This window comes from Dermacentor silvarum, chromosome 4, assembly GCF_013339745.2.
Source record: "Dermacentor silvarum isolate Dsil-2018 chromosome 4, BIME_Dsil_1.4, whole genome shotgun sequence".
In the NCBI taxonomy this organism is placed as follows: domain Eukaryota; kingdom Metazoa; phylum Arthropoda; class Arachnida; order Ixodida; family Ixodidae; genus Dermacentor; species Dermacentor silvarum.
In genome coordinates this window covers 31475342-31487795 of record NC_051157.2, presented here as the reverse complement: position 1 = coordinate 31487795, position 12454 = coordinate 31475342, and the positions used below count along the sequence as shown (strand labels likewise).

Sequence of the window (12454 nt, the reverse complement as noted above, 5' to 3'; positions counted from 1 at the left end):
TATTACTACCCTTATCTTTTGTGGGCAGTGGTTGCGTGATAAAACTCGTCGCGAAATCTTTTTTTTTTTTTTTCGTGAATGGTGTCATTGTATTTCTTTACGCCCAGTCACTGAAATGTGCAAATGCAAGATCACCTGCTCGATCCTTGCTTACGAGTACCTGTCATTCTATGCAGGCAAGATTGTGGCCGCGGACAGCCCCTGCAGCCAGCAGCAGCCTCACATGTCGCCGCCCAAGTGGAGCTCGAGCCCCTGCGGCCAGCCTTCGTGCCTCGGCCCGTACCCGTACGGCTCCGGGCTCACAGGCGTCGACACCAAGCCCAGTTTGTCTCCGCAGATCTTCTGAAACGACATCCCGTGGCAGGATCGTCACTGAGCGTGCCACCACCGTCCCCGCCACGCAGAGACTGCCACAAGTGGTCATCGGACAGACACGGAGTGCATAGTGGGTAGCTACCGCAAAGTGGGGTAGGCCTGGAGTGTTGCCATTGCCCCCTCCTGCTGGCAAAGAAAGGGGGAACGGAGGGGGGCTTATAGGCCCGGAGAGTTGCAAGTAGGCCCCCCCCCCCCCTCTTACCACAAAAGGGGGGCCAACGCCATTCAGAACTCAACTGTAAACCCACCGGACTTGTCGGCACCAGTGCGCGCTCCAAGCATCATTAACGAACAAACGAACGGCTTCGGCTGACACACAACCTCGTCGATGAAGCTCCGCTTCAGTGCATTCGATCGGAACGTGTGCGTGACAGCGTGCGTGTGCGTGTGTGACTGCGCCAGCGACTATGTGCTTTGTCCATCCAGCGAGAAACAAAACCAGAACTGTGTTTTGGCAGGAAGGCGCGCTGTTCGGTTGTTTTGTGACTTTTGGCGTTCCGTTCATTTCACTTGGTTCCATTTCCAGCGTCGTTTGCTCCAAACGCAACTTTCAGTGTCACTGTGTACAGAGTGTGGACAAAGAAACAAAGACTGAAACGCACGAAGCAAGCACGATCACGGAAATCGTGGGTGTGAAAAACGCTGCGTCTTAAGCTTCAGTGTCTCGTGCTCTTCCGGCCGTAAAGAACAATTGCAAAAAACGTAGTCTTCGTGTTCACACACAGGGATATTATTTCTTATTGAAAAAGCGCGACCTATTCTATTTTATGCTTATGACCTTACGTACAGCAGGGGCTCTATGTCAGACATTTCTAGTCATGTTCCGCTTTCAATATCTCGCTCGTGAGAAGTTTTCACTAAGACTTATAAGGCCTCTTTCACAAAATATTTAGACTAATAAGTGCTGACTTAGCCGTAAAAGCCGACTTGAAATGAAAAGTTCAGATTATTTATTTTCACGTGGCTTAAACCCAAGCTGACCAAATTGGTGTTTTCACAGTGCGATATTGAAAAGAAAAAAAAATACGTTCAATATGCTTCAATCACTGGAACTACCGCGAAAAAAAAATTGCAACTTCTGTGGAAAACAAAACAACAACAACATAAAACGCGGTATTATCAGTGACAATGTAAGAAATGAAGATGCGTGATTTCCCTGGTGAATAAATATTTCCGTCACTACAAAACATTCTGCTCTACAATTACGAAAATAAAACGGGATAAAGTGGTGTGTAACAAACATTACAGTCGTCCTGCGTCATAATTTGAAAATATGATTTCAATAGCGGGATTTTGTTAAAGGAAACAGTGTGGACGTGAAAAGCATTCCCGTAGCAAAAGTTCAGCGTATGCGAATAAAATATGCTACGTATACAATGTGTGGTGCTTTCAAACTCGCCGTTTCTGTTCTCCACGTATAGACTTCGAAAGGGCAACTTGGAATCCACAATAATTTAGCACGAAACTACAAAGCAATACATTGATTATAGCATGAAGACTACTGGTATATTTCCCAAAGTAATGCACGGCTAATGTATAGGTCCCACGTTGGGCTAACTTATTTCAACGTTTACCTTACGTTCGATAATCATTGGACCAGCATTAGGACAGGAATGGTCTCACATACCGTACTACTTGGGTATACAGTAGGTTGTAGTTGCTACCGAGAAGCGCAGAGGAGGAATAAAGCCCATGAATTCTGGCCGGAAGGTAAAGTATTCAGTTTCTATAAGATTGTGCCGTATTTTAGGACAAACGCCAATTGTCCTATTCTGAAAGAGCTGGACTTTGAAAGACGGCTTCCGTTAAATATGGCTTCCACGAACACGAATTTACTCACCCAAAGCACCAGACTTCCAAACCTTCTTTAGCGCTCCATGTTTTTCTGACATCACTGCCCAGAGTTTCACAGCAGACATTTCTGATATCTTCCTGGAGAAGGTATCCATTGGAGCTCACTTTAGATGCATACTATACAAAAAGGCACCATGCAGCTGTCGATGTGCTGAAGTTTTCTTTCAGGCAAGCCACGTACGCTTCCTTCGTTCTTCATGGTGCGCATTCAAAGGGTAAGTTCACTAATCGTACCCGAGAGAGTGTTACAAACGTTTTCAGTTCGCATGATACGTAACGCGAAGTACAATTGCCGGCGCGATAACTTGCTGAAGTTTTCGCAGTTTACCTTGTCTAAACTGTCACGTGTCCATCGCAGCAGAGAACTTGGCCTCGCTGCTAATGTTGCCCAGTTATGAAATTGAAATATTGTCATCCGCCCACAGTGGCACGAAGCTACAAATGAAACCCAAACGAATTTCTGAGGAAGAAAGCTTTGCAGTTGAAGAAAATATTTGTCCTGCTTCGGCGATTGAACCGCGCGGTAATTTATACCATCAGAGCTAACCATGAAGCTAGCCGATCGCAGGGCAAGGCTTAATTAATCGACAACTTCTTTCGTGGATCTTCCTCCACTTTGCAGGCTTCCGCAGAACTGATTTGCCATATTGCCCGTTTTTACCAAGCTTTTCTCTCTCTCGCTTTTTTTATTTTCTGAGTAAAACAAGCATACTTTTCTCGTATTTTGATTTCATTTTTATCGACCGTCGCACAGTAAAATCGATATATCAACGAACAGACCCTGCAATAATATACAACCGAGAGCCACTACAATGAAATGACCTGTATAACGAATAATTTCGGAGGCCCCAATCACTTAATTATAAATGTGTTCGACTTACTGCGCTTTCCTTCCCAGCTGTATCTGTTCATTAAAACCTGAACATGCTAGCCGTAAAATAGTAAAATGGTTATAGAGAATTTAAGGAAGAATGCGTGGAAGTCTGTTTACCTATCTCCAATATCAGAACAAAGAAAACGCAAATAAGGAAAGAACGGAGGAATCATACTGACTGCATAGAGACCATCGTACGGAATTTTCTCCCGTCATTTCCCGCGTTGCACGCGGTTCCTAAAGCACACATGACCTGTTTCGGACATGTCACGCTGTCGTTTTTTTTTTTCTTTTTTTTTTGCATGCTAGTATGTTTACCCGAACATCACTGCCATTGAAGGGCGTAATCGATTGCTAGCGCTCGTAAAGCCGAAAAGAAAGAAACACGTCTGCGCTTCTTGCGTTCCTATAGAAACACGTTTATCGCAAAACCCGCAGTGAACATCTTAACGTACGTTTAAAAAAGAAAAGTGGACACCGAGTTCAGGGCACAGCAAAGGAAAAGAAAAGATTTTCGGCTGCCGATACCAAGCGTGCACAAAGTGATGTGTGGTGCTCGCTGGCTTGTAGCGGAGCAGCCGACCGGGACCGAACGGCGGAGCTGCAATGCAAACAAAACCGCGGCGCACAGAGCGGTGGGCGGTGAGCAAGAAGAGGACGAGGCTCTCTTCCCCCCCCCCCCCCCCCCCCTCCTTCTTCGGCGATCAAATAGAAGAGTCGGGGCGCGCAGTCTCCCCGACGTCGTCGTGTTTACCAACCGGTGTTGCGCAGTGTTTGCCGAGGAAGTCCTTCCACTGTAGTTTGTCCGTCGCGAGTCTCGACGGATGACTGGCAAGCGAGGCGGGCTGTCAAGCAGACTGGAAGAGCCACGTCATTCCGAAACGGAGAGAAAAGATGGAAACGGCGCGTACACCGTAAGTCTGGGAGTGAAAGTTTGATGGTTATGAACGGGTCACCGCCCGTGTCGTGCTGAAAGTGCCCGTTTTTCATAAGATTACCATAGCTAAGCAGCTTTGAGCTCGGCGTGGCTCGGTCTGTCCCTGATCCTTCAACCACACCACTTGCGAAACGTCCAATAAGCCCCATGTTTCCTGGCCCGACGAGTAGCATGGACGGTCTGGCCACGGTCGTGTCACCTAGGGACAGGAGAACTATAAGAGGCCACTTTTTTAGCAGGACAACAAAGCAAGATCTCTGCATGCACTGTAAGAAAAACCAAACAGACTCTTCAACGTTAGGATGGATAGCTGGGCGCGTTGGTTAAGCATGATCTGAAGTGAAGGCGCGAAAACGACGACGGACGACGACGATAGCGTGACGACTACGGTATGATGACAACCGGATGACTAAGCTGGAATAACGACGGCATTGTGACAATGGACGCACGACAGCGACTGTCTGATGACGACGCAGTGACGAAGATGGCATTGCAACAGCGGCATAATCACGATTGAATGACGACAGCACGATTACGGTAAAATGATGAAGAAGGAACGACGTTTCTGAAGCGATGACGATGGTACGTAGAACGACAGCGTGACGACGATGAGCGCCACTGCGAGATGTCGGATGACGAAGTTAGAATGACGATGATGGAACGACCAGAATGGCATCACGACGACGGTATGACAACTAATGCATGACAAAAAAGGCATAGCTGGGTAGGCGGCATACTGGTATACACAGAAATTTCAGGATCGACCTGCCAAAGAGTGTCGGGAGGACGCGGACAATTTTGGCTGAACGATTTAGTGAGGGACGTCCGTTTGAGGGGATTAGCACATCCCATGTATGGTTATCCATATCTTTGCCGTAGAAGTTCAAAGGACATTCTTGTGTACTTGTAGTATATTAACACACGCTAAGGCAGCCGACTGACACATTTTATTACACGCGCTCTCTCTGAATCGCAAAGCACTTACCGCCGTGTTCGCAGTCTCCACTGTCAAAAAGGTCTTAACTCTAGTGTGGGCCAGGTTGACGGGTTAAGATTAGGAAATTCGCTAGTCCAGCTTGTCTGCTGTTGATATGCAGAACTAGAACACTTTGATATGAGCTATTAATGTGGTAAACTGAATAGCAAGAAACACGCTGGAAGGAGTCTTTAATTGTTTCAGTGATGGTGCAGTTAAGCATACCGTTGAGACTTTCCGTGCGACATCGAGTGATTGATGCGCCGGCTGGACAGCAGGCATAGGCTCCTTGCATTCATTGGATATAGTGTTGATTGACAGATATACCAAACGGAGTCGTCGCAACCGAAGAAACCACGTGAAAGATATTTTCTTGGTCACATATGCAGAACCGAGCTATGAGAGACGCCGTAGTGGAGGGCTACGAAATATTGTTGACCACCTGTGGTTCTTTACCGTGCGGTCAAATCACGGCAGACGAGAGTTATGCATCCCGCATCCACCGGAATGCCGTCAAAACGGCTTGGACTCGAACCCTCCGACGAACTCGTGCTCAGCACGCCACAGCCACTAAGGCACCGTGGTGTGCGTGAAAGATGCCGAACTGCTCTCGCAGGCACTTCCAGGTCGCGGTAAAAATTTCCTAGTGTAATGAGGTATTACGAAGCCCATCCCTACGGATATAGTGCTTGTACTCTGTCGCGGCGTCTGCACAATTTAACCGCACGTGTCCGCGAGCTTGAAATATAACGCACTACATGACGTGGTTCACCGAGGAAGAAAGAAGACTATAGGAAGGGAGCGTCACGGGGCAATTTTGAAGCTTAGTCATTAAAAAAATAGAAAGGAAAGGCTCGCGGAAATAGGCTCTCATCACGTACACCGGGCACGTGACTGCCCCCCCCTCCCCCCCCCCCCCCCCCCCCCCCCCCGCTCCCGAACAAAATTGTGGCTACGCCGCCGCGGGTGTCAGCACTACGGGCTTTTGCTACCGTTTCCCAACCAATGCCGGCGAATAATCGCTATCGCGCTCATCGATCTCTGTTTCCAGCATGTTTCCTAGCATACGCCTTCATGACCACGACCGCGACTGCAGGTCGACAACTTCTGATAAAAAAAGTTACACGGTGTTTTCTATGTTTCCACTGCATCATTGGACACTGTGACCGGTAAGATTTCTGTTAAACTAAAGAAGGGGGTATTACAAGTGGTTGTCGGTCCTTTAACAATAAAAAATAATATTAAATACACTCAAAGAAAAGTTTCCACCCTTTGGAGGTGGCATTCTACTCCGGCTGCAACTGCGTATATGTGGCGGCGGCGCGCGGTCGCGCGGCCGTATCTTGACAGCGATCTCCGTTGGGGGCAGATTCTATGTGCGTCGGCGGCTCGTAGCTTTGTGCGTTCTCGGCGCTCAGTTTGCGTTGAAGCGATAGACAACACGAAGGTCACTTCGCTCACTGCTGCTGCCGCGTTTCCTCACGCCAACGTTTTGACAGCGAGTCCGCTGGCATCGAGTGTGATGTGTTCATGTTTGCTGTGCGCGCTGACACCATGCTTGTTAATTTAACTAGCAAGCGAACGTTTACAAGTGGATACGGCCGATAAAAGTAATTAATTCCCTTACTTCGTATGGCTCTCTGCTAGTTTGCTATTGCAATCGATGCTTCGCCTTTCGGGCGAAACTGGGACTCTTAAACAGCGGAGCTGTGCCGACCGTTAGTCCGTGCAGGGCGAACAGAAAATGTGGGCCGATCCTGGCGGTAGTCCAGAAAAGGTCCGAGCACAATGGCACATACCCCTGTGAACTAGCGAAGGTGTTTAGGCTCGAGGATGGTCCGTCGAGTGAACGGCGCAAAACCTCCGCCTGGCGATGACGCCACCATGCGCCGCCTAGCAACGCGTCACCCCAGCAGCGCCGACCGCGCCGAGTCTCGTCACAGCTGCGTAAGTCATGGCGTCATCGCGCGCGCCGCATCGCTTCGCTTTAGCTTTGCTGAGCCATGGCGTCACCGCGTCATGCGGAGTATCCCGAGTATCGCGCCGCCGAAGCGGCGGCGAAACGTCGGCGATCCGGAGTTATAAGAGCCCGCGAAACCGAGCAAAAAAGTTTGAGCGTCCAGAAGCATCCCGATACTTTAATGACCGAATGTTCGTTGCTCCTTGGGCTGTCGATGATTCCGGGATGATCATGCGCAAAACGTGGCCGAGTCTCGAAGCATAACCTCGCAAAAACTTGCCGAACCGAGATAAAGATAGGTGGGGTCGCCAGCTTCGCTGTTTGCCCAGTCTTCGTACCACTAGTGTGAAGCTGCCCCTAATTTTTCTTATTCATGCGAAACCATTATATGGCTCATGAAAAGGAAAAATCCAGCGGCGTGGGTAGAGATGCTACAAAAGTCAGGTGGTCACAGAGACATACCGCGCGCCAGGTGATGCTTCCATTGGTGGAAGTGCATGCAACGCCTCGTGCGCTTCCGCCAATGAGAGAGGAGTGACTCCGATGGACGAACAAGTCACGTGGTCACAGAGAAAGACCGCGTCAGTGGCCGGTCTGTATGTCGTGGCGATGATTTCGGTGAGTTCTATCGTGCTCTCCGATGGACAAACCTTCGACTCATTAGCTGCGCCCGGCTCCTTTGGACGTCCACGCGAGTACGTGAACGAGGCCGTCGCAATGCTTTCGCAATCATCCACTTAGGGACACCTAAGTGCCATTGAATTTTTTGGCTTAATGGCATACCTATATTTATTGCGATAGCAATTATGTGGACACTCCAGGCGCATTTCTGCCGTCGCCGTGATGTTCCGTATAAAGCCCAAGGGTGATAAAATCCTCGCCGCGCTCCGTATGCTGTATGTGTGAGGGAAAGCATGCGAGGGTGAGTCCACGATGGCTTCTCAATCTCGCTCGCACAAGGGAGCAAAGCGGGTAGGAAGCGCGCCGTCTTCTGTCGCGCGTAAGGCACCGGGGTCCTTACACGCGACAGGGAGGGGGCGTATGGCGCGGCCGCCCGGGCCCTATCTTGAAAGCGATCTGCGACGGAGACAGAGTCCGCCGTGCTGTGTTTTCGCCGTTTAGTTCACGTTAAAGCGAGAGGTAGCACGAAGGTCAATACGCTCGCGGCTGCAACCGCGCTTCCTCACTCCAGCGTTCCGACAGCGAGCTTCGGCGATCATCAAGAGGGATGTGTTCATGTTTGGTTGTGCGCGCTGACACCATGATTGTTAATTTAGTTATAGAATGTTTAAAAGTTTATGCGGCCGATAAATCTACTATCCTTACTTCGTATAGCTGTCTACTCATTTGCTGTCGCAATCGATGCTTCGCCTTTCAGTGGAACTTGCGACTTTTTTGTTAGTAACAACAATGGCAACAGACAACGAAGCAACAGTTGGTCAATAGAAAATGGGCTAGAGCTGACGAGTGTCCCATTGGCAACTCGCAATTTTTTTGAAGCAGACAAATAATTCCCAGCATTAAACTTTTTTAACCATCATTGGGAGCATTGTTTTTGTACGCCTCCCTTACTATAGTGGTCGCCCTACTTTTGTGCCACCAAACCTCCAATCACCTTTTACAAATCTCTACTGCGGACATGTTTAATTTCCTCTTGCTATCCTGAAACCAAAGGCTTCAAAGAGGCCAGCGGAGCCTAACCGACAGCTGGGTAGATAACTTCACATCTTAATCAAACATGCTCAATCGTTTGCCTAGCTTTACCACAGCAACACAATTCTTCCTTGGTGTACGTACCTCATTATAACTACGTGTTCAAGGCCTCCCGATCTCGCTTCGAAAAGTAAAGAGCTTCCCTTTGAGTTATCATAAATTGTCTCTTTACTTATTTCGTTTTTACCTCTTAAGTAATGGCTCGATCATAGCCGGTTTCTTTTCCATTGTCTCCACCTAGGTGATTGTCTCAGCCTCTCTGACTTTGCGTTTGACGTTCTTTGTTGCCATGTTGATTGCGCATTCGCTCCCCACGGCTGTCACGAAGGAACTCCAGGAAGGCGAGTTCAGGCGTCGAGGGAAAGGGTACATGCTCGGGTGCAACCGAGGCGGACCGAGTCCCCCAGCACACATGGATAGCCTGGCGGCTATCCATGTGTGCTGGCCCCTTTTACCGCAGGCCCTCCAGCCCTGCCCCACCACCCGGCCTTGGTCTGGCTGATCACACCAGGCCAGACGCCAGCTGACAAGGCCTTACCCCCGGATGGCGTGACCCCGTTCCTGCCTACCGGTCTGCTTCGCTCCTGCCAGCGGCGGATCCAGGTTTTTTCTGAGGGGGGGGTCAGCTTCTGTCAATGATGATGATGATGATAGTAGCCTTGCTTATTTACCGAAATTCAAAGTTTCTGCTCACGATAAACCCACGTTTTATACGGCTAAAGCAACACCTGTAGCCCACCGTGGTGGCTCAGACAGCGTTGCGCTGCTGAGCACGAGATCGCGGGATTCGCGGCGGCCGCATTTCGATGGAGGCGTAGTGCAAAAACGCCTGTGTGCTTGCGTTGTATTGCATGTTCAAGAACCCCAGGTGGTCAAAATTAATCCGGAGCCTTGCACTACGGCGTTCCTCATAATCAGAACTGGTTTTGGCACGTAAAACCCCAGAAAGAGGAAGGAGACCTGTAGCGAAACCAGATATCGGTTTCTCTGAGCTTACAGAAAAAGGACGTTACCCAATACAGCCATGTGCTTGGCGGCTGTGCCTGATAATACTGGGTGTTCAAAACTAAGCTTTATGCTTTTCTTAAAGTTAGGCACTGGGAGGCACACGAAGACCACCTGTGCAAGTAAGTTATGTGGCCAGGGGGGCACAAAGTGACATGATAATTATCGCTGTGAGCCACCCAATTAACTAAAATTGAACAATTATTTTTTGTCGACTGCAGTAAGTGAGTATGTTTGTATTGAAGACTTAGAGGCAGTCGTGTTTGTTACTGCAGTCAATAAAAAAGTTAATTATTTAATTTTAGTCAATTCGGCTGCTGACAGCGATAATTATGATCTCACGTTGTACCCCCCTGGCCACATGACTTACTTGCGCAGGTGGTCTTCACGTGCCTCCCAGTGCCTAATTTTAAGAAAACCATAAAGCTTAATTTTGAACACCTGGTATATCTAGCCTGTATTGTTTCTTAAAATAAAATTTGGGATGATCTGTTGCAGATTCGTTATAAATGCGTAAGCACGGGTCCGTCTGTGGAGTTCTGTTGGGACACCTTGTTTCTTTAAGGAGATTCTATGTGTTCGGCTGAGACACCTTCGTTTGCTTTGGAGCTCCAACGCGGCAACCACTACGCTGGTTGTTTACGATATGCGAATCACCGCGTATGAAGACTCACGACGCCACCTACAAGAAGAACGATGCGGCGTAGTACCGAGAGCGCGAGCCAGCGTCTTCATGTTTTGTTTCCCACGCGACGCCATCCTTTTACACAAGGCGCGCATCTGCTCCCGTTTCTCTAAACACGCGACGCCATCCTATAGGATGGCGTCGCGTGCTGGCCGGCGCGCTGGCGTTGGCCGTCACGCTCCCCCACTTCGCAGCCGCTGCTCGAGGCTTCGCCTCGCTCCGCAAAAACGCCCACTCAGATAAACGGATCCGGCGGCTTTGAGCCTCCTATGCTTAATGTACGACAATAAAACTGCAAAGTTACAATGAAAAACTTGTAGCGCGCGTACGAACGGTACTGCGCTCGTACTGGATATTGTCAACGTGTAACTGTGATCACAATGAGTGCTACAGTTAAAAAAAAGTTGCCCATGCGTAGTTCTTAGTCTAGCTGTTAGTTGTTATTATTTATACAGGGTTTGTCCGAAAAGTAATGTCAGCTAGTGAGTCAATTAAAAAAGAAACTATTGATCAGATCGGTACAACACAATAAAATGTTTCAAAATAGGCTCCTCCTGCGTCGTTATATTGCTTCTAGCGAGATTTCAAATCATCGAAGGCGTCACTGATGGTAGGCCTCCTTAGGAATGTCCTTTATAGCATTGGTGCAAGCCTCTTCGACTTTGCCAACTGTCGCAAAATGTTGTCCTTTCATGGGAATTTTCAAGCGCAGAAAGAAGAAGAAGCCTGGGAGAGCCACGTCAGGACTGTAGGGCGGCTGGGGAACAGTTGGCATCTTTCAATCGGCCAGGAAGCGGGTCACGAGGAAGGCGGTGCAGGCTGCATGGTGCGTTGTCATGGTGAAGTTTCCAATCGCCCCCGATATCAGGCCGGGTGCGATGAATCCTTCGTTTGAGTCGCTTGAGAACTTTCACGTAGAATTTGGCGTTCACGGTTGTGCCATATAGGGTACAAACTTATGGTGGACAAGGCCACTGATGTCAAAGAACACAATCAGCATGGTCTTGACCTTTGACTTGCTAATTCTGGCCTTCTTGGGGCGAGGGGACGCCGAGCTGTGCCACTTGGCACTTAGTCTTTTTGTTTCGGGGTCGTATTCAAACACCCAAGTGTTGTCACCTGTGATGACATTGTGCAAAACGTGGGGGTCACTTTCGCACAAGTTCCAGACCTCCTAGCACGTTTCAACTCGGTTCGATTGTTGGTCGTCCATTAACATTTTGTGCAAGATCTTCGCGCACACTTTTCGCATCTGAAAATTATTCGTCAAAATCTTGTGAACGGTACTTTTTGGAATGTTCACTGTCTGTGCCACTAAACGGACACTCAAACGAGGGTCTGAGTACAAAAGATCTCTAGCATGCGTCACATTTTCGTCGGTGATGGTCGTTGATGGCGGTACAGCGCGGGCTTCATCGCTGGCCTCTTCACAACCTTCTAAAAAGACCTTGTTCCCCGGTAAACTTGACGTTGTGGCAAACAATTATCACCAAAAGCTGTCTTTATCATAGGAAAACTTTCCTCTGCAGACTTGCCGAGTTTCACACAAAACTCGATGGTAGTCCTTTGTTCCAACGAGCGGTGCATACGGCTTGCACGGTAAATGAAAATGAGTTGACGAAAAAATGCCAGGCCGGCGCGGCACACGCAGCACAGTCACAGCGTAAGCTAGAGGAGCGTTTCGACAGTACTACCTAGTAATTTGAGTGAATGCGTCAGGAACGCGCTTGGGACACCGTCGCGCGTGCAAGCCGACGCGTTCCATCGCCGGCGGCATCATCGCGACCCGAAACGGCTATTGGAATGAGCTCATAACAGCTTACGCTGTAAAACCTTGTCCTTACTCTCCAGATGGTCGCAGACGACTGAGCGTCCGCGCGTGCGTAAGCTAACTTCCCCCTACACCAATCCCAACTGGTATTAGCGCGCTGCGACGTATAGTCGCTTCCCAATTTAATCACTGACATTACTTTTCGGACAAACCCTGTATATGAACACTTCAGCAAGTGATCTCTTTCATCAAGCAGGTTGGTCGCGGAACCGATGACAGCCAATGAGGCAACCGATGACACCCC

The 12454-nt window shown here is 49.0% G+C and overlaps 1 protein-coding gene across 2 annotated transcripts in view; it reads left to right on the top strand.

The window, feature by feature from the left end:
* LOC119449715 (paired mesoderm homeobox protein 2A) overlaps positions 1-1742 on the top strand; it is an 80393-nt gene extending 78651 nt beyond the window's left edge. For both annotated transcript variants that reach the window (XM_037712953.2, XM_037712952.2), the window contains exon 5: positions 177-1742. In XM_037712953.2, the coding sequence (XP_037568881.1) occupies positions 177-346 (170 nt within the window). In that variant the 3' untranslated portion in view covers positions 347-1742. The remainder of the gene's footprint in view (positions 1-176) is intronic.
* Positions 1743-12454: the final 10712 nt, after the last annotated feature.